Source organism: Heterodontus francisci, chromosome 9 (genome assembly GCF_036365525.1).
Source record: "Heterodontus francisci isolate sHetFra1 chromosome 9, sHetFra1.hap1, whole genome shotgun sequence".
Taxonomy (NCBI): domain Eukaryota; kingdom Metazoa; phylum Chordata; class Chondrichthyes; order Heterodontiformes; family Heterodontidae; genus Heterodontus; species Heterodontus francisci.
Window position 1 is genome coordinate 92182150 of NC_090379.1, and position 21498 is coordinate 92203647.

The 21498-nt window shown below is 43.3% G+C and overlaps 1 protein-coding gene across 3 annotated transcripts in view; it reads left to right on the forward strand.

Annotated features, from left to right (window-relative positions):
- The window catches only part of LOC137373908 (cysteine-rich motor neuron 1 protein-like), a 359636-nt gene that overhangs the window by 290664 nt on the left and 47474 nt on the right, over positions 1–21498 (forward strand). For all 3 annotated transcript variants that reach the window (XM_068039487.1, XM_068039489.1, XM_068039490.1), the window contains 2 exons: positions 17359–17487; positions 20646–20799. In XM_068039487.1, coding sequence (XP_067895588.1) covers positions 17359–17487; positions 20646–20799 — 283 coding nt within the window. The remainder of the gene's footprint in view (positions 1–17358; positions 17488–20645; positions 20800–21498) is intronic.

Sequence of the window (21498 nt, forward strand, 5' to 3'; positions counted from 1 at the left end):
ACCCAACCTGGAAAGGGGGGAATTATGGAGTAGGTGGCATCTCCAGGGTACCTGACGTTCGCTGTACCCTGAATGGGCCAGCAAATCATACAATAGATATGGTATCATCATTGTGTAGTGTAGTTTCTGTCGAGAAAAAACTTAACCAGTGTCAAGGCAGATTTGAGTACACGAGTTGACAACATTGGCAAAAGAGAAGGAGCCTCAATGACCAAAAATAGCAATTTTTCAAAAGAAATAATAGTTGCAATTAATTATTAAAAGTTACTGGTTCAATGTTTGTAACATTAATTTATTTTTCACTATATTGTTTTCGTTCTGGTCTAACTTTTGTTTTCTAACTTTTAATGTGCATACAATTATATATCAGTACCCATAGTGACAATCATAGAACATACATACGAACATACAAATTAGGAGCAGGAGTAGGCCACTCAGCCCCTCTAGCCTGCTCCGCCATTCAATAAGTTCATGGCTGAACTGATTACTCCACATTTCCACCTACCCCTGATAATCTTTCACTCCCTTACTTATCCTCTGCCTTAAAAAATATTCAAAGACTCTGCTTCCACCGCCTTTTGAGGAAGAGAATTCCAAAGACTCACGACCCTCTTGAGAGAAAATAATTCTCCTCATCTCCTCATAAGGCGACCCCTTATTTTTAAACAGTGACCCCTAGTTCTAGATTCTCCCACAAGGGGAAACATCCTTTCCACATCCACCTGCTCAAGACCCATCAGGATCTTGTATGTTTCAATCAAGTCACCTGTTACTCTTCTAAATTCCAGTGGATACAAGCCTAGCCTGTCCAATCTTTCCTCATAAGACTGCCCATTCCAGGTATTAATCTAGTAAACCTTCTCTGTATTGACTCCAACCCATTTACATCCTTCCTTAAATAAGGAGACCAGTACTGTACACAGTACTCCAGATGTGGTCTAACCAATGCCCTGTATAGCTGAAGCATAACCTCCCAATTTTTGTATTCAATTCCCCTCGCGATAAACGATAACATTCTATTAGCTTTCCTAATTACGTGCTGTACCTGCATACTCACCTTTTGCGATTCATGCACTAGGACACCCAGATCCCTCTGCATCTCAGAGCTCTGCAATCTCTCACCATTTAGATAATATGCTTTTTTATTCTTCCTGCCAAAGTGGACAATTTCACACTTTTCCACATTATACTCCATTTGCCAGGTCTTTGCCCCCTTACCTAGCCTATCTATATCCCTTTGTAGCCCCCTTATGTCCTCTTCATGAGTTACTTTCCTAGCTATCTTTGTGTCATCAGCAAATTTAGCAATCATACCTTCAGTCCCTTCATCTAAGTCATTTATATAAATTGTAAAAGTTGAGGCCCCAGCACTGATTCCTGTGGCACACCACTCGTTACATCTTGCCAACCAGGAAATAACCCATTTATGCCTACTCTCTGTTTCTTGTTAGCTAACCAATCTTCCATCCATGCCAATATGTTACCCCCCACACCATGAGCTTTTATTTTCTGCAATAACCTTTGATGTGACACCTTATCAAAAGCCTTCTGGAAATTTAAGAACAATACATCCACCAGTTCCCCATTATCCACAGCATATGTAACTCCCTCATAGAACTCCAGTAAATTGATTAAACATGATTTCCCTTTCACAAAGCCATGTTGACTCTGTCTGATTACCTTGAATTATTATAAATGCCCTGTTATAACGTCTTTAATAATAGCTTCTAACATTTTCCCTAAGACAGATGATAAGTTAACTTGCCTGTAGTTTCCTGCTTTCTGTCCCCCTCCCTTTTTGAATAAACGAGTTGCATTCGCTATTTTCCAATCTAACAGAACCTTCCCCGAATCTTGGGAATTTTGGAAAATTACAACTAACGCATCAACTATCTCACTAGCCACTTCTTTTAACACCCTAGGATGAAGTCCATCAGGACCCGGGGACTTGTCAGCCCTGAACAATTTGTTCAGTACCACTTCCCTGGTGATTGTAATTTTCTAATTCCCTCCCTGCCTTCCATTTCCTGACTTACAGCTAATACTGGGATGGTACTTATATCCTCAGTAGTGAAGACTAATGCAAAATATCTGTTCAGTTTATCTGCCATCTCCTTATTATCGATTATTAATTCCCCAGACTCACTTTCTATAGGACCAACGCTTACTTTGTTAACTCTTTTTTAAATATCTCACAAAACTTTTACTATCTGTCTTTATATTTCTAGCTAGCTTTCATACTCTAATTTTACCTTCCTTATCAATCTTTTAGTCATTCTTTGCTGTTTTTTATATTCTGTCCAATCTTCTGACCTGCCTCCCAGCTTTGCGCAATTATATGCTTTTTCTTTAAGTTTGATACTATCTTTAACTGTTTTAGTTAACCACGGATGGCGGGTCCCACTCTTGGAATTTTTCTTTCTCGTTGAAATGTATCTATTCTATGTATGCTGAAATATCCCCTTAAATGTCTGCCACTGCATCTCTATTGACCTGTCCCTGAACCTGATTTGCCAATGCGGAGAAGTGTGAGGTGATTCACTTTGGAAGGAGTAACAGCAATGCAGAGTACTGGGCTAATGGGAAGATTCTTGGTAGTGTAGATGAGCAGAGAGATCTTGGTATCCAGGTACATAAATCCCTGAAAGTTGCTACCCAGGTTAATAGGGCTGTTAAGAAGGCATATGGTGTGTTAGCCTTTATTAGTAGGGGGATCGAGTTTCAGAGCCACGGGGTCATGATGCAGCTGTACAAAACTCTGGTGAGGCCGCACCTGGAGTATTGCGTGCAGTTCTGGTCACCGCATTATAGGAAGGATGTCGAAGCTTTGGAAAGGGTGCAGAGGAGATTTACTAGGATGTTGCCTGGTATGGAAGGAAGGTCTTACGAGGAAAGGCTGAGGGACTTGGGGTTGTTTTCGTTAGAGAGAAGGAGGAGGAGAGGTGACTTAATAGAGACATACAAGATAATCAGAGGGTTAGATAGGGTGGATAGTGAGAGTCTTTTTCCTCGGATGAGGATGGCAAACACGAGGGGACATAGCTTTAAGTTGAGGGGTGAAAGATATAGGACAGATGTCAGAGGTAGTTTCTTTACGCAGAGAGTAGTAGGGGCGTGGAACGCCCTGCCTGCAACAGTAGTAGACTCGCCAACTTTAAGGGCATTTAAGTGGTCATTGGATAGACATATGGATGTAAATGGAATAGTGTAGGTCAGATGATCGGCGCAACATCGAGGGCCGAAGGGCCTGTACTGCGCTGTAATATTCTAATTCTAATTCTAATTCACTTTAGCTAGCTCTTCTTTCATGCCCTCATAATTACCCTTATTTAAGTTTGACGTACTAGTCTTGGACCCACTCTTCTCTCCCTCAAACTGAATGTAAAATTCAATCATATTATGATGGCTGCTACCTCGGGGCGCCTTAACTATGAGGTCATTAATTAATCCTATCTCGATGCACAATACCAGGTCTAGTATAGCCTGCACTCTGGATGGCTCTAGAACGTACTGTTCCAAGAAATTATCCCGAAAATGTTCTATGTACTCCTCATCTAGGTTACCTCTGCCCATCTGATTTTTCCAGTCTATATGTAGGTTAAAATCCCCCATAATTATCGCTGTACCTTTCTGACAAGCTGTCATTATTTCTTCCTTTATACTCCGTCCTACAGTATGGTTAATGTTAGGTGGCCTGTACACCACTCCCACAAGTGACTTCTTGCCTTTATGATTTCTCATCTCTACCCAAGCTGCTTCTACATCCTGGTCTCCTGAACTTAGGTCATCCCTCTCTATTGTGCTAATACTATCATTAATTAATAGAGCTACCCCTCCACTTTTTCCTAGCTTCCTGTCCTTCCTAAATGCCATGTACTCTTCAATATTCAGGTCCCAATCTATGTCAACCTGCAGCCATGTCTCTGTAATGGCTATCATATCATACTTATTTATTTCTATTTGCGCTGTCAGTTCACCTGTTTTGTTTCAAATGCGACAGAGCCTTTAGTTTTGTCCTCTTATTTTTGTAACATCTAGTCTTATCTGTTGATTTACTCTTAGATTTGTATACTCTATCCCTTCCTGTTACAGTCTGTTTATCATTTCCCATATTAATACCTTTCTCTCTTGCCTTGTCTCTACTCCTTGATTTACCATATCTTCCCAAATTTGATCCCTTGCCCCTACTATTCAGTTTAAAACTCTCTCTACTTTCCTAGTTATGCAGCTTGCTAGAGCACTGGTCCCAGCACGGTTCAGGTGTACACCTTCCCAACGGTACAGCCACCATTTTCCCCAGTACTAGTGCCAGTGCTCCATGAACTGGAACCCACTTCTACCACACCAATCTTTGAGTCACACATTAATTTCTCTAATCTTATTTGCCATATGCCAATTTGCACGAGGCTCAGGTAATAATCCAGAGATTATTACCTTTGAGGTTCTACTTCTAGATGCCTAGCTCCTCATACTGGCTACGCAGAACCTCTTTCCTTGTCCTACCTATGTCGTTGGTACCTACATGGACCACAATGACTGGATCCTCCCCCTCCCACTTTAAGTTCCTCTCCAGCCCTGAGCAGATATCCAGAACCCTGGCACTGGGCAGGCAAGACAGCCGTCTCGACTCTTGCTCTTAGCTGCAGAGAACAGTGTCAATCCCCATAACTATACTGTCCCCTACCACCACTACATTCCTTTTTTCTTCCTCCACTTGAATGGCTTCCTGTGCCATGGTGCCCTGGCCAAATTGCTCGTCCACCCTGCAGCCCCCACTCTCATCCAAACAAACTGAAAAAACCTCCAACCTGTTGGACAATCGCAAATGCTGAGACTCCTGCACTCCTGCCCTCTGGGTCCCCTTACCTGCCACACTCTCCTGTCCCTGACCACTGACCAAATCAGATGACCCTATCCTAATGGGTGTGACCATCTCCTAGTACAAAGTGTCTAGATAACTTTCCCGCTGCCTGATGTGTCGCAGTGTCTACAGCTCGGACTCAAGTTCAATGACTCTGAGCAGAAGCTCTTCGATCCGCAAACACGTACTGCAGACAAGTTTGCCCTGGATCATACTGGCATCCAGGAGCTCCCACATGCTGCAGCCGTGACACATCACCTGTTCTGCCATCCTTAATGTGTTTTAATTAACTACTTAATTATTTCATTCAATTTTTTTTTCCTTTTTTATATATTTTATTAAGCTTACCACTAGTTCCTTTATTATTTTAAATTTTAGGATTAGAATAGACCTTAATCACTTACCAGTTGCTCACCAAACAGGTAGCTTCTTCTCCAAACAATCTCCTGCCTGCTAGCCTGTGATGTCACACTTGATTTTCTTGAACGAGCTCGTTCCAATGAACAGAGGATCCAATAGGATAGAGGATAGGATAGAGGATCGCCTCTCTTTGCTCTTTTCAGTGAAGCCTCTCCCTGGACTGTAGTGGTTTAAGAAAGTGATTCAGTCAGGGATGGGCAATAAATGCAGGCTTTGCCAGCGCTGCCCACGTTCCATGAATGAATAATAAAAACTAATTGGGCCCATCGAATCTGTGCCGGCTCTTTCGAAGAACAATCCCATTGTTCTTGTTCTTTCCCCGTGTTCCTGCAATTTTTTTCTCATTCAGTTTTTATCAAGTTTTCATTTGAAAGCAACTGCTAAATCTGTATCTATATGAAATCCAATCTGTATCCAGTCTTCCACCTTAAATTTAAATGCACCTTGCTTCTGTTTGATCCATTTAAAAGCTTACCTTCTGAAAGTTAGATGTTGCAAAGAGTTAGAACATAGTTCTTTCACCTTTGGAAGTCTGGACAGGATTTTCACCCTGATATGGGACGAGATCGGAGGCAGGCGAGCAGGCGTATGATTTTCTGCCAGTTTGCTGGCACCATCCTGCCCCCGAGCCATTTCGCTGGAGGCTGGTTTGGGAGTGAAATAGCTACCCGCCCACAAGCAGCGGGTAGCTTATTAAGATCATTTGAAGACCAATTATGGGAAATTATCAGAGACCTACTGGAATTTCCCAGTTGTCCTACGGTTCCCCCGTGGCATCGGGAACACATCAGCTGCCTGGAGGCAGCCTCCATGCGGCAGACCAGGGTGGGGGCCAGCGCTCCAGGATGCCTTTGTGGCCCCCCACCCCACCTACCTGGCCACCCTGTGGATTGGTTCCTCCTACACATTGCTGCCTCGGCAGCTGCAACCATTTTTAATTTCAAATTTGTTAAAGTTGCTGAAAGGGCACCTTCTCGCACCCTTACCTGCAACTGCAGACTGCAGCTTCTTATGTGCTGGATGGCCTCCTATTGGCCCTCCAGCTTCAAGAGCCCACCCAAATGATAAGCGCACCCTCTAGCCACTAATTGGCCAATTCGGGCAAAATGACTGCAGGATGACAGTTCTCGACACGTTGCGGGGTTGGAACCCCCATTTGACCCCAACATCAGGCTCCCAACCCAAAACGCAAAATCCTGCCCCTGGGTTTGAATCGAATTCAGAAGAGAGATGAATGTTCTCTGTTTTGCTTCAGCTCGCACTCTCTATTTCTTTCGCTTTTTTTCTTGCTCACTCTCTCTGACTGGAAGCATCCAAAGTGAAGTGTGGTTGGTACATTTTCTTTGTACTGATAAATGAGCATACCTTGTTTCTTTGTATCAATAAATGAGCATTACCGTATATTAAATTGATAGTATTATTTTGTAGTGCAGGAAATAGCAAGATTAAACTGGTGAAATGATGTTTTACTTTTGTGAAGTTGAGTGTTTGAATCTCATCCATCCATATTTCAACTGAATTTGAAGGCGCTTGAAGCTGACTGTGAATGGGAAAGGTTTTCCATTTCCCCGCATTAAGAGGATGCCCTGAATTGGTGGTTATAGCTCCTGCCCTACATCGCTTTAAAAATTGAACTTAAAATAGTTTTAAATGCTATCAGATTCTAAATGCCCACTTACATCTTCAGTAACAATATTTACCCGTGCTAATATGAAAATTAAGTTCATGCAAGAAAAATAAATAATAAGTGAAGCAGATTAATGAAAGTCCAACGATAAGTAATTTGATAAATCAGTGAACGTGCATGGAATTCTAATGCTAAAAACAGCTTTTGTGTTTTAATTTTAGGCAACAACATTTCATGAACAGTTCTACGTTATATGGTTTTCTTTGAAACCCCTTTATAAAGAATTTGTCAGAATCAGCTAATAGGAAGTGATACACAAACCATAATATTCATATTGTTTTGTTGTCCAAAAGCAAAGCTCTGATTGACCTTTAGGACTTGTTGCGCAGTTGATGACATTGGCTCAATAAGTGTTACAAGCTGCCAGATGATATTAGTTACAATCATGTTTGGAAAGTGCTTAGTGGAAATGGTAATGTGTGACTGATAACCTTGTGTGTTCAAGTAACTGGACAGCAGACAAAAATATGGAGATGTATCTATTTGGAGAATTGCTGCTAATAGAAGAGACATCATCATTGTAGAATTAGCAAACTGAAATTTCCATCTGTTAGGCCATATAATTGTCCAGAGCGTTGAGCGTGAAGGGCGGTGCGGCCATGCCGGGCTCCAGGGAGGAGGCCACTCTGAGTGAGTGAGGATCACTAGTGGACAATGGTGGGAGCTGATGAAATGTTTTATTACCTGCACCCCCTTCCCCCACCCCCTCCCAGCTCACCCACCTCGCACCCCCTTCCCTGCTCACCCACCTCGCACCCTCTTCCCAGCTCCCCCCTCGCACCCCCTTCCCAGCTCCCCCTCGCACCCCCTTCCCATGCACCCCCTCCCCTACCCTCCTGCAGCCCCCTTCCCAGCTCCCCCTCGCACCCCCTTCCCTCCACCTCTTCCCACTCCCTCTCACACCCCCTCCCCCCCCCTCCACCCCCTTTCCCCCACCTCCTCCCACTGGCATCCACCTATCCCTGAGTAGGGGCCCTAACAACCTCACTGCCTTGTGGGCGTCTCGGGAGAGACCAAGGATAAGGGAGTAAACCTTAACAGAAAATCCAGAGCGGAACCCCGAAGGCAGTCATGTCACCTTTGGCATGTTTCTGGCAGTTCCTGCAGCCATACCAGTGCCAAACGTTGTGCTCTGCACTCCTTTGGACCCACCAGGAAGGCCGAGAGGGGGATTTTGACACTTGGGCAACTCATAACCTCCATACATCCACCAGGCATGCACCATGGAGAGGTCACTCCACAGTCGCCTCACAGCGACCAAAACAACACGGAAGGCAGCAGTTACGGGTTATAAGTCCAGCTCAATTGGCGTAGAGATTGAGCGCCACGGGTTGCCTTTGTCGTTGGGAGAGGTCATCGCATCTCACTGGACAGCTACTGCCCGCCTCAAACCGGGCAGCCCCCGGTCAGTAAGGTTCCCACCACAGTCCATCTGCTTCAAGCTTGGTGCTTGGAGCTCAGGGTCACTGCCCGACAAGTGTACTGTAACACCGCACCAAACAACACGACAAAAAAAGGAAAGAAGGTACCAGCCCTTCGTTTTGCAAGCTGGAACATCAGAACTATGTGTCCTGGCCTATCAGAAGACCTTACACAAATCAATGATTCTCGGAAGACCGCCATCATTAACAATGAGCTCAGTAGACTCTATGTGGACATTGCAGCACTTCAGGAAACATGCCTCCCTGCGAGCAGATCTCTAAGAGAGCAAGACTACACCTCCTTCTGGCAGGGTAGGGATCCTGAAGAACCAAGAGAGCATGGAGTGGGCTTCGCCATCAGAAACACCTTGCTCAGCATGATAGAGCCACCCTCAAATGGCTCGAAACGCATACTGTCCATCTGACTGATCAGGTCCAGTACACCTGCTCAGCATCTATGCCCCAACACTCTGCTCCCCACCTGAAGCTAAAGACCAGTTCCACGAGGAACATCATAATATCATTAGTAGCATCCCCAATACCGAACACCTATTCCTGCTGGGGGACTTTTATGCCAAGGTTGGGGCTGACCATGACTCATGGCCCTCCTGCCTTGGGCGCTATGGCATTGGAAGGATGAATGAGAATGGACAGAGACTGCTGGAGTTGTGAACCTATCATAACCTCTGCATCACCAACTCGTTCTTTCATACTAAACCCTGTCACCAGGTTTCTTGGAGGCACCCAAGATCACGTCGTTGGCACCAGCTGGACCTCATCGTCACAAGGCGAACCTCTTTAAACAGCGTTCAAATCACACGCAGCTTCCACAGTGCAGACTGCTTCGCTGACCACTCCCTGGTGTGCAGCAAGGTTAGACTCAAACCAAAAAAGCTGCATTGCTCCAAGCAGAAGGGCCGCCCGCGCATCAACACTAACAGAATTTCTCATCCACAGCTGTTACATAAGTTTCTAAATTCACTTGAAAAAGCCCTTCAAAACACTCCTTCAGGGGATGCAGAGACCAAGTGGGCCCACATCAGAGATGCCATCTATGACTCAGCAATGACCACCTTTGGCAAACATGTGAAGCGGAATTCAGACTGGTTTCAATCTCACTTTGAAGAGCTGGAACCTGTCATAGCCGCTAAGCGCATTGCACTGTTGAACTACAAGAAAGCCCCCAGCGAGTTAACATCCGTAGCACTTAAAGTAGCCAGAAGCGCTGCACAAACAACAGCCAGGCGCTGCGCAAATGATTATTGGCAACACCTAAGCAGTCATATTCAGCTGGCCTCCAACACCGGAAACATCATGGAGTGTATGATGGCAGTAAGAGAGCTTTTGGGCCAACCATCAGGAAGATCGCCCCCCTCAAATCTAAATCCGGGGATACAATCACTGACCAATGCAAGCAAATGGACCGCTGGGTGGAGCACTACCTAGAACTGTACTCCAAGGAAAATGATGTCACCGAGACTGCCCTCAATGCAGCCCAGTCTCTGCAAGTCATGGATGAGCTGGACGTACAGCCAACAAAACCGGAACTCAGTGATGCTATTGATTCTCTAGCCAGCGGAAAAGCCCCTGGGAAGGACGGCATTACCCCTGAAATAATCAAGCCTGCTATACTTTCAGCACTGTACGAACTGCTTTGCCTGTGCTGGGATGAGAGAGCAGTACCACAGGACATGCGCGATGCCAATATCATCACCCTCTATAAGAACAAGGGTGACCGCGGTGACTGCAACAACTTCCGTGAAATCTCTCCCTGCTCAGCATAGTGGGGAAAGTCTTCGTTCGAGTCGCTTTAAACAGGCTGCAGAAGCTGGCTGAGCGTGTCTACCCTGAGGCACAGTGTGGCTTTCAAGCAGATCCACCATTGACATGCTGTCCTCCCTGCGCCAGCTACAGGAGAAATGCTGTGAACAACAGATGCCCCTCTACGTTGCTTTTATTGATCTCACCAAAGCCTTTGACCTGGTCAGCAGACGTGGTCTCTTCAGACTACTAGAAAAGATCGGATATCCACCAAAGCTACTAAGTATCATCACCTCATTCCATGACAATATGAAAGGCACAATTCAGCATAGCAGCGCCTCATCAGACCCCTTTCCTATCCTGAGTGGCGTGAAACAGGGCTGTGTTCTCGCACCTACACTGTTTGGGATCTTCTTCTCTCTGCTGCTCTCACATGTGTTCAAGTCTTCAGAAGAAGGAATTTTCCTCCACACAAGATCAGATGGCAGGTTATTCAACCTTGCCCGTCTAAGAGCGAAGACCAAAGTACGGAAAGTCCTCATCAGGGAACTCCTCTTTTCTGACGATATTGCATTAACATCTCACACGGAAGAGTGTCTGCAGAGACTCATCGACAGGATTGCGGCTGCCTGCAACGAATTTGGCTCAACCATCAGCCTCAAGAAAATGAACATCATGGAACAGGACGTCAGAAATGCTCCATCCATCAACATCAGTGACCACGCTCTGGAAGTGGTTCAAGAGTTCATCTACCTAGGCTCAACTATCACCAGTAACCTGTCTCTCGATGCAGAAATCAACAAGGGCATTAGAAAGGCTTCCACTGCTATGTTCAGACTGGCCAAGAGAGTGTGGGAAAATGGCGCACTGACACGGAACAAAAGTCCGAGTGTATCAAGCCTGTGTCCTCAGTACCTTGCTCTATGGCAGCGAAGCCTGGACACCGTATGTCAGCCAAGAGCGACGTCTCAATTCATTTCATCTTCGCTATCTCCAGAGAATCCTTGGCATCGGGTGGCAGGACCATATCTCCAACACAGAAGTCCTTGAGGTGGCCAACATCCCCAGCAGATACACCCTACTGAGCCAGTGGCGCTTGAGATGGCTTGGCCATGTGATCCGCATGGAAGATGGCTGGATCCCCAAGGACGTATTGTACAGCGAGCTCGTCACTGGTATCAGACTCACCGGCCGTCCATGTCTCCGCTTTAAAGACGTCTGCAAATGCGATATGAAGTCCTGTGACATTGATCACAAGTTGTGGGAATCAGTTGCCAGCGATCGCCAGAGCTGGTGGGCAGCTATAAAGGTGGGGCTAAAGTTTGGCGAGTCGAAGAGACTTAGCAGTTGGCAAGAAAAAAGACAGAAGCGCAAGGGGAGAGCCAACTGTGTAACAGCCGCGACAACCAATTTTATCTGTAGCACCTGTGGAAGCGTCTGTCATTCTAGAATTGGCCTTAATAGCCACTCCAGGCGCTGCTTCACAAACCATTGACCACCTCCAGGCGCTTACCCATTGTCTGTCAAGACAAGGAGGCCAAAGAGAGAGAGAGGTGCATATAATGTTTTTTATGTTAGTGAACTGTTTCAGATCATTTTTCCTTGATCTGCATTCAGGAGGATGTAACAAGTGATTTCTTTGAGGCTCTGCCATGTTGTCCACAGCATTTCCTTCCTCCCCTTCCCTCCGAAATTGACCAATCTTCAGCCAAATATGTTTTCATAATGTTGCTTAAATTTTGTGCCAGATCACTATTTGCAATATATTGATTGAAATTCTGCAAATATTGTGAAACCTTGACTGGTAATGTGCAGGGTTGGGAAACAGGCTTTTGAAAATAGTTCCTTTTTTATATAAGTTCATAACTACTCAGACCACTTCACTATCAAGCTAATTTATCACAATACAACAACAGCAACCAAGATGGTAGATGGTGAACTAGATGGACCTTGATCCTTTTTTCACCTAGTAATTCCTATGTTAAAATGCCAGGGAAAGAACTGCTGTGATTGCTGTACCATTGTTCCTTGTGAATCTTCTAAAAAATGGAGTATTTTTGCCTTCACATTTTTTAAGAAAGGAGTAAGTTTGGAGGATACTAGATTTTCAATTCTCATCAAATACTGTGGATGGAATATTGATTCTTCTTCCTTGTAGCAATGTCGAGACTTCTGAACCCTATTAGTTTCTGGCGCAGACATAATAGGCCAAGTGGCCTCTTTCTGCCCCGTAAACTTTCTATCATCCTATTCTATGACTGGAAGTTATCATTTAAAGTGCAACTCTACTCTTTGCAAAAAACATAGTTCTGTCGTAGCTAGGCAACAAAGAGCTCAGCTTAAATTATTACAACAGTCTGATTCAGTTAGGTTAGCATTTGAATGGTGTGGCAACCAGGCCAACAGTAGTTATTTGACATTACTTACTGCACACGAGGCTAATAATAAATTACAGATAAGAAACTTTTCCCTTGCTGTATCACTGTGCTTGTTCGCAGTTCAATAGGTTGAATTACCTTGTTCAAAGTGCTATAAACATAAGGTGCAGATGTTACACAGTGGTTAGGAAGCTGCAATTCCCTGACCTACAGCAGTTTCTTCTTGAGTTCTGATGCCAGAAATATGAACTATGTTTTGAACTCCTGCAGCATTTGCCAGATCTCCGACTTTTTCAAAGCATGATTTTCTTGACTGAATGTTGCTGGTTATTTTTCTGTACTATGCCAAACATCAGTTCAGACCAACTGAAGAAAATTAATTAAGCATGAAATGAATTGCTTGTTTAATCAGATGGCAAATTAAAATTAGTCTGGTTTATTGGAGTCTCGAAGCTTGTTGTGTAACATAAATGTTTTAATCTACAAACTGTCTTTGACACAGTACGTTTTGTGATGTTGAGCCAGGTGTTTTTAAAACATTAAAATCAAGCTCATTAAAAAGCTAAGTCTGTTCAGTGAAACCTGATAAAAAAAAAAAAATTCCAAGTGTTTTACTGGTTCCAGTATGATTCATCCAAATGATGTCCACTTTAACTGAATGATGTCTAAAGTGCAAAAATTATTTTGTTGAAGTTACAAGTAGCAATGAACTACAAAGTGCACCCTATTTTTTCAGAATATGTTATGTAAACTTGTATTAACGTCAAGATGTCCTTTCTTAATTTTGCGTCCATTACATTTGGATTTTGTTTGTTTTTGCTGGGCCCTCTCGTGTTTATTTTTGTGTCAGTTTCTATATTTTTGCCTTAGCTCTGTTCAGCAGTATTTATTTTTATGCCTTTTTCCATCTATGAGTGCCAGCCATGGCTCAGTTGATAGCACTTTTGTCTTTAAGTCACAAGGTTGTGGGTTCAACTCCCATTCCAGGACTTGAGCACAAAAATCAAGGCTGACACTCCACTTCAATACTGAGGGAGCACTGTGCTGTTGGAAGTGCTATCTTTCAGATGAGACATTAAACCCAGCCCCCATCTGCCCTCTCAGGTGGATGTAAAAGATTCATGGCACTATTTTGAAGAAGAGCAGGGGAGTTCTCCCCATGTCCTAGCCAATATTTATCCCTCAATCAACATCACAGAAACAGATTATCTGGTCATTATAACATTGGTGTTTGTGGGAGCTTGCTGTGCACAAATTGGCTGTCTCGTTTCCTACATTACAACAGTGACTAAAGTACTTAATTGGCTGTTAAGTGCTTTGGAATGTCTAGTGGTCATGAAAGGTGCTATATAAATGCAAGTCTTCCTCTCCTTCCAATTTCATCTTTGGGTTTCAATTCAATTTTCAGTTTCTTTGGGTTTTTCTTTAAGCTCCAAAGGAAATGATAGCAGCTCATCATCTTGGCCATTTTTCAGCCTATGATAGTTGAAGACACCTTCCTTGGTTTTCCTCCTAGCTATATTCAGCTGCTTTCTCTTCTATGTTAAACTCGTTGTTTATCTTTCCAAAGTCTTTTAGTAAGTTCTAACTGAGAGGGCCTTTGTTTATTATACAGTACTTTACAACACTTTATTTTAAATATATTTACAGGCTGTTAAGTCCACTAGCTGCCTTTTATTGTTGAAGTGCTTAGCTTGTCTAAACTTTAGACCTTTTTAGTCAGTCCCACAGAGAGACCTCTCCAAAACTGACCATGGCAGTTCACCCACAACATTATCCGGTCATTCTCTTAGATTTCAATTGAGCTCCTGTGAATTTCTAGCATTTTCTGTTTTTTTTTTTAAATTTCATATGTGTATCATTTTGTCTTTATTTCTTTTTGTATAGTCCTCGACCATGATTTCAAATGACATAGATTGACTTATCAAAATAGGCCAGCATTCCTTCAATTTAATTGCTAGTTACAGACTGAACAACCCCACTTCCATAGAGTTCAGTAGGAGAGACATTTTGCCATTTAAAAAGTCAACTTTTAAGGTGAATTATTAGCACAGATTGTTTTATTTTCCCACAAGAGAGTAAGTGTGAAGAAGCCAATCAAAAAGGCCTCTTGTGAAAAGAGCATGGAGTCAAAGCTAGTTGGGAAGTGTCCTGGAAATTGGGAGGTAATTATTTTAAAATAGCTTAAAATAATCAACAATAACAAATGGTTCTTATTGTAACATCCTTACAGCTAGCCTTTTGCTCATCCCCAGCTGCCTTTCATGGAACAGCTGGTTCCTAATCTGTTATTCACTGCTGCGCCTACACTATGTGAAGCTAAGGCCAGAGAGCCGCATGCTAAAGGTGAACCCCAAAATACACACCTCAGGCCATCTCTCGAGGCCTCTCCCTGTACAATTTATTTACCAGTGAGGAAACAGGATAAAAATACTATTGTCCACAAATGTGTTGATGAAATTGAAGTAAAAGAGTACATGAATTGAACAGTGAACTAACAAGAAACAATCTGCAAATACTGGAAATACACAGGGTCCAAAACTCTTGACGGTGCCACTGTGCAATCAGTACTAAGACAGAGCAGAATTCTCTCCACCGCTGGGCCATGGTACTGTCCCCGCCATAGATTTAAATACCGAGGGCTTTGGAGGCTGCTGTAACTGCAGCAGGTCATTCAGGCTTGGAATTCAGCTATATTTTCCTATAGCTGCTAATATGAACAAGTACCTTTTTCACTCAAAGTAATGACCAGTGAAAATGTACCCAATTGTTAAGGTAGCGATTTGGAAGCACAATATAATTAAGCACATTACTCTTCCTGTGACAGCTTCTACATTTGTAACAGCACGTACAGAAGAATAACCATAGATTTCCTACCACATCACTAGGTACTCATTTGAAGCATAGCCATACGGACAAGGAGGAGGAGGAACACTGACATAGCAATACAGCTGGTGCTTCAGTTTATAAATACATTTTATCTATGTGGGGAACGAGCAAGTGCCCGATTAATGAATTTGTTAACTGGGTGAAAGAGGTTGCCACAGGTGCTGTCCGGACAGACTTTTGTACCTTGTTTTAATGGGATAAGTACAGAGCTTCTGTCAGCGTCCCCCACAAAGGATAGTAGATGTGGAATGTTGTCCAGTATTTATTTAAATTAAGTGCATTTAGTGGAGCCAAGGGGAGTTCACCTTTAAATAATAATCATGAAGTTGTACTGCAGCAACTCACCAAGATACTTCAACAGTACATCCTCTTTTTTTTTTTATCATTCATTGGATGTGAGCGTCGCTGGCTAGGCCAGCATTTATTGCCCATTCCTAATTGCCCTGAAGAGGTAGTGATGAGCTACCTTCTTGAACTGCTGCATTCCTTGGGGTGTAGGTGCACCCACAGTGCTGTTAGGGAGTTCCAGGATTTTGACCCAATGACAGTGAAGGAACGGCAATATAGTTCCAAATTAGGATGGTGTGTAGCTTGGAGGAGAACTTGCAGGTGGTGGTGTTCCTATGCATCTGCTGCCTTTGTCCTTCTAGGTCACAGGATTGGAAGGTGCTGTCGAAGGAGCCTTGGTGATTTGCTGCACTGCATCTTGTATTTGGTACACACTGCTGCCACCGTGCGTCAGTGATGAAGGGAGTGAATGTTGAAGGCGGTGGATATGGTGCTAACCAAGCGAGCTGCTTTGACCTGGATGGTGTCGAGCGTCTTGACTGTTATTGGTGCCGTAGTTATCCAGGAAAGTGGAGTGTATTCCATCACACTCCTGACTTGTGCATTGTAGATGGTGGATAGGCATTGGGGAGTCGGGAAGTAAATTACTCGCTGAGAATTCCCAGCCTCTGACCTGCTCTTGTAGCCGTATTTATGTGTCTTGTCCAGTTCTGTTTCTGGTCAATGGTGACCCCCAGGATGTTGATAGTGGAGGATTCAGTGATGTTAATGCCATTGAATATCCAGGGAAGATGGTTAGATTCTCTCTTGTTGGAGATGGTCATTGCCTGACACTTGTGTGGCGCAAATGTTACTTGCCACTTATCAGCCAAAGCCTGCATGTTGTCCAGGTCTTGCTGCATCTGGACATGGGCTGCTTCAGTATCTGAGAAGTTGCACATTGTGCAATCGTCAGAGAACATCCCCTTTTCTGACCTTATGATGGAGGGAAGGTCGTTGATGAAGCAGCTGAAGATGATTGGGCCTAGGACACTATGCTGAGGAACTCATGCAGTGATGTCCTGGGACTGAGATGATTGACCTCCAACAACCACAACCATCTTCCTTTGTGCTAGGTATGACTCCAACCAGAGGAGAGCTTTCCCCGTGATTCCCATTGGCTCCAGTTTTGCTAGGTTTCCTTGATGCTATACTCAGTCAAGTGTTGCCATGATGTCAAGGGCAGTCACTCTCACCTCATCTTTGTGACCTGTCACTCCAAGAAGGGCTACAGCAGCAAAATCATAGGAACACCATCACCTCCACGGCCATAATGACTTGGACATATTCCTTCATGTTTGACACTGGATCAAAATCCTCGAATTTCCTACCAATGCCATTGAGGGATCACCGTCACCCACGGGACTGGAATGATTCAATGAGAAGAGCCATAGCACCTGGGGACATCTGGGGATGGGTTAAAAAAATGTCGGTTTTCCAGCATCGCCCACATCCTGAGAACAAACACTTAAAAGTGCCTTGATCGCATATCTGGCAGATAACCTGGTGAATGTACAGTATTGAAGATGTATATGTTCTGATTTATGCAGCTATATGGACCAATAGTGAATATTCATTTGGAATCTAGTTTTCTTTGTTTCACTTTTCCAACAGAGCCAAGCTATGGAACAGTTAGCCCAACATTATGCAAGAGGCTGATAAACTGTACCTTGACGGAGAAGGATTGCCCATATGGTTTTGTGCAAGATCAGAAAGGATGTTTGATGTGCCAGTGCCTTCCTAGTAAGTGTTCCAATCATGTCAGAATGCCAGTAAGGTTTCAGTTACCAAGTACTGAGCCTCTGACTCATAAATGTAATCTTCTAATACAATTATGTTATACCTGCTTAGAATTATAAGCTCCCTGGCAAAACTCCCACAAAACGCAGTGAAAATTTCTTTGGGAACTGTTTGCCAGCTCCCTGCTCCCATCTGCCCATCCCCTCGCTTCTGGTATTACTCACCAGTCACCTGAGGTGCATAATACATCACCCCAACTATTAATAGGTATATTATAATTAACCACAAATGATGGAAAATGCTTCATATGATCTCTTTCCCATCTTTTGCAACTTAAGAACATTGCTCGACCCTGGTGTCCAGCATCGGAATTTATGGCAAAGAGTGGTTTTATAAGGGCCAGAAAATTACGCCTCGGAAGCCTGCCACAGCCAATCTCCATCCCTCCAGATAGAGGATGGGCAGCCCAGTTAAAATTACAAAATTACCTTGATCCCAGAAAATCGGCGGGGTCAGGATATTCCTCATGCCAGGCAGCATTCCACCCTGCTGAAGGTGCACCAGAGTTCCCCAAAAGTGGGAAGTCCTGACCCTAACCTGTTTTTGTATTGATAACAAGTGAAATGAAGCTAATGAAGGACACTACGTGTTTCTACTGCAACAGAAAACAAACCTGTCAGGAATTTCCTCGGCTTCTCGTGCTTCGTTTGCTGTAACTTCAGTGGGGATTCGGCAGAAAACCCATTTACCAAATTTTCAGAGTTATGCTGGCAGAGTGGGTGAAACCATGAAGGAATTCCCAGTGATCATTCTTTATTAGCTTTGCATAATTATTCAAGCCTTTGAATAGAAATTCCCTGTCAAGGAAGCTGTAGTTTTAAATGTTTCATAAATGTTTTAACACTTTACAAAATTAAACAGAATTGAAATGTAAAGTGAAAGTTGCACTTCCCCACCCGTACTGCATATCACAGCACAATCTGGCTTTACATTTTAGAAAGGTCAGTAGTATAACAGTAGCACAGATGGTAAATCTTTCCTGGAAACTAACAAGCTATAATCTAGGGTTAACACAAATCCATCAAGCAGCTGGGAATCTTCGCCATTAGCATGGTCTTTGTTATCTCTTTCCAGGAAGTATTACCATTGTGAATATCTTTTTCTGTGTTTGCCTCCAAGTTTCCATTTGTCTGCCATTTTTTTAACTTTGTCCTTTCTTGTTAATCACTTGTCTTCTCCAAACGTGGCCCCTTACATCAGAAGGGGCTTAGCCATGGGGAAGGGAATTCCGTGACAGTGAAATTACTCAGCTGAGCCTGGGTTGCCTCAGTTGGTCAGTACCGTCGGTTGAACTAGATGTACCAGCCTGCTCAGTGGAATAGGTGGGGACCATCTGGATGTCCCAGCCTGAGTCCTAGCCTTGACCCTCAAAGTAAACTTTATCATAGAGATAGAAATCTAGGCCACTAAGACTAGTAACTGCCTATTTCTGCATTACCTCACCCAGTCCACCTAACGAATTCTGACAGGCACACAGATCTACCCATAGTGGCAGGGGTGTCCTCCCAGAATAACCAAATGAAGGAGCCTCGTCCTGATCGCAGATACTTGGATATGATCAGGCACACATTACCATCAAACTCCCAGTTTATCCAATATCAATAGCCATATCCATGCATAAACACTTTCAGCAGCTCTTATTGGATGACAGTTGGGAGTGGCCCCTTCCCAAGGGTGCTGAGGCTGATTGAGGAGTGGGGAACATCAAGGATAATTCCAGGATTTTCAGCGGAGGAGAGAGGAGGCATAACCCATGCCAATATCCTGTTATGTAACACAAATTTACATGTCTTAAGAACAGGAAAAATCTTGCCATCAGTCTAGCATGCCTAAACATAAATAAACACGTACTTTAATCTTGCATTGCAAAAGTATGCAATACTGTTTAAATATTTGTATTTTTTAAATTCACTCATCTCATTGTTTGAGAGTTATTACACCATCTTCACACATTAAGCATCAGATGACACAAAAATTGGCCATGTAGTTGATAGTGAAGGGGATAGCTGTAGACTCCAGAATGATAGGGGCAGCACAGTGGCGCAGTGGTTAGCACCGCAGCCTCACAGCTCCAGGGACCCGGGTTCAATTCTGGGTAGTGCCTGTGTGGAGTTTGCAAGTTCTCCCTGTGACCGTGTGGGTTTTCGCCGGGTGCTCTGGTTTCCTCCCACTGCCAAAGACTTGCAGGTGATAGGTAAATTGGCCATTGTAAATTGCCCCTAGTGCAGATAGGTGGTAGGGAATATGGGCTTACTGTAGGGTTAGTATAAATGGGTGGTTCTTGGTCGGCACAGACTCGGTGGGCCAAAGGGCCTGTTTCAGTGCTGTAACTCTAAATAAATAAATAAATAAATAAGCATTATGGTATACTTTGCTGTGTTCAATTCATGACACAGCTCCCAGTCATATCTGTAATTTCTAGTGTTCTGGGCAGAACAACTGTTACTGATTTCTGCGTCCATAGTAGCAAAATGCTCTACACACAAGTTGCCTACATTCGAGCAGTCTGCAGACGACAGCTGGAAGAGATTCATTACTAAAATGGAACAGGAGTTGGTCTGTTTGTTACTCATTCAGTGAACACAGCTTTATTGTAGTGCTCATGATGTTTCATACTACACTCATTTCTCAGGAACAGTCTACTCATCATAACCAAAATATTTTCAACCTGATTAGTTAAATTTGCTTGTGTTAAAGTGGTTTGAAAAATAAATCACTAATACAAATTAGCTGTGGATGTGAATAAGGAATTAGAGTTGCAATGATACTCTTTTTTTTGGTGGAACTCAACTAGTGTCCAATGCAGAGTGGTAAGATGTGGATTTGTTCTTGTGATTTGTAATGGGCTGACCCCTGCCATTAGCTGGAGCTATTGACCAGGGGCCAGCTACCTGGAATACATCTAGGCTGCTTTCACACATATTTTAAAGGCAAGAGACAGGGAGCAGCTTGGCTGCTCAAGTGAAAACGGTACGGAAATATCTAACAAGACTGAAGAAGTAAACAGTGGCGTTTTGATCAAAGGTTTATTGTCTTGTAACCTGATTAGTACATTTTAGACTTAGTTGTGACTGATAGTAAATAACGTCTTTCTGTTCCAGAGGAACCCTGTCCAGATTTGACATCGTATTGCTCCTTAGATTGTCCCAGTGGTTTCCTGATGGATTTGGATGAGTGCAGCATTTGCAAATGTCGGCCACAGCCACACAAATGCCGAAAACTTTCCTGCAACAAGCATTGTCCCTATGGTTATATGTAAGTATAGCAGATCAACACAGAGCCAATTAACAAGTTGCATAGCCTTTTCTCATTCGCCAGTTAGTTGCCAAGTTACCGAGAATGTGCAGTCACATCCTTCTAATAGAATAATCAGGGTTCAACATTTTCTGACTCTTTCAAGCAGCGAGATCTATCCCATTATTCAAAACAACCACAATTGAAGTTATTGCAATTTTTGCACAATGAACTAATTTAAATTGGGTAAATAAAATGAAACACAATTTTTCTTTTTTTCTCATCAGAAGATTATTAATAGCATATCCAAATTATTTTCAAGTATTTATTCAAATGCTCCACACACATACACAAACATCATTCAACTCCATGTAGCAGAGTTGTCAACCCTCCAAGATTGTCTTGCAGTCTCTAGGAAACAAAGATTGACCTCCAGGGCACTGCTGCAAGCAATCATGAAGAAAAAACATTGGGACATTGAAAAAAAAAACTTCTTTAATTTCATTTTTATTGCATACTTTTACTTAATAGAACTTTGGAGATGGGATAAAGGACTGTTTGACTGAAGCTAAGAATCATCCAATTGGGTAATGAAGGTTCTGCTCGTTACTGCAGAGTTGGCAACCCTGCCATGCAGAGATTGTTGAATGGTTTATGTCAAAAATTAAGTATGCAACATGAATCCTTTTTTAAATTTCATTTCTACAGTTTCTGTCCTCC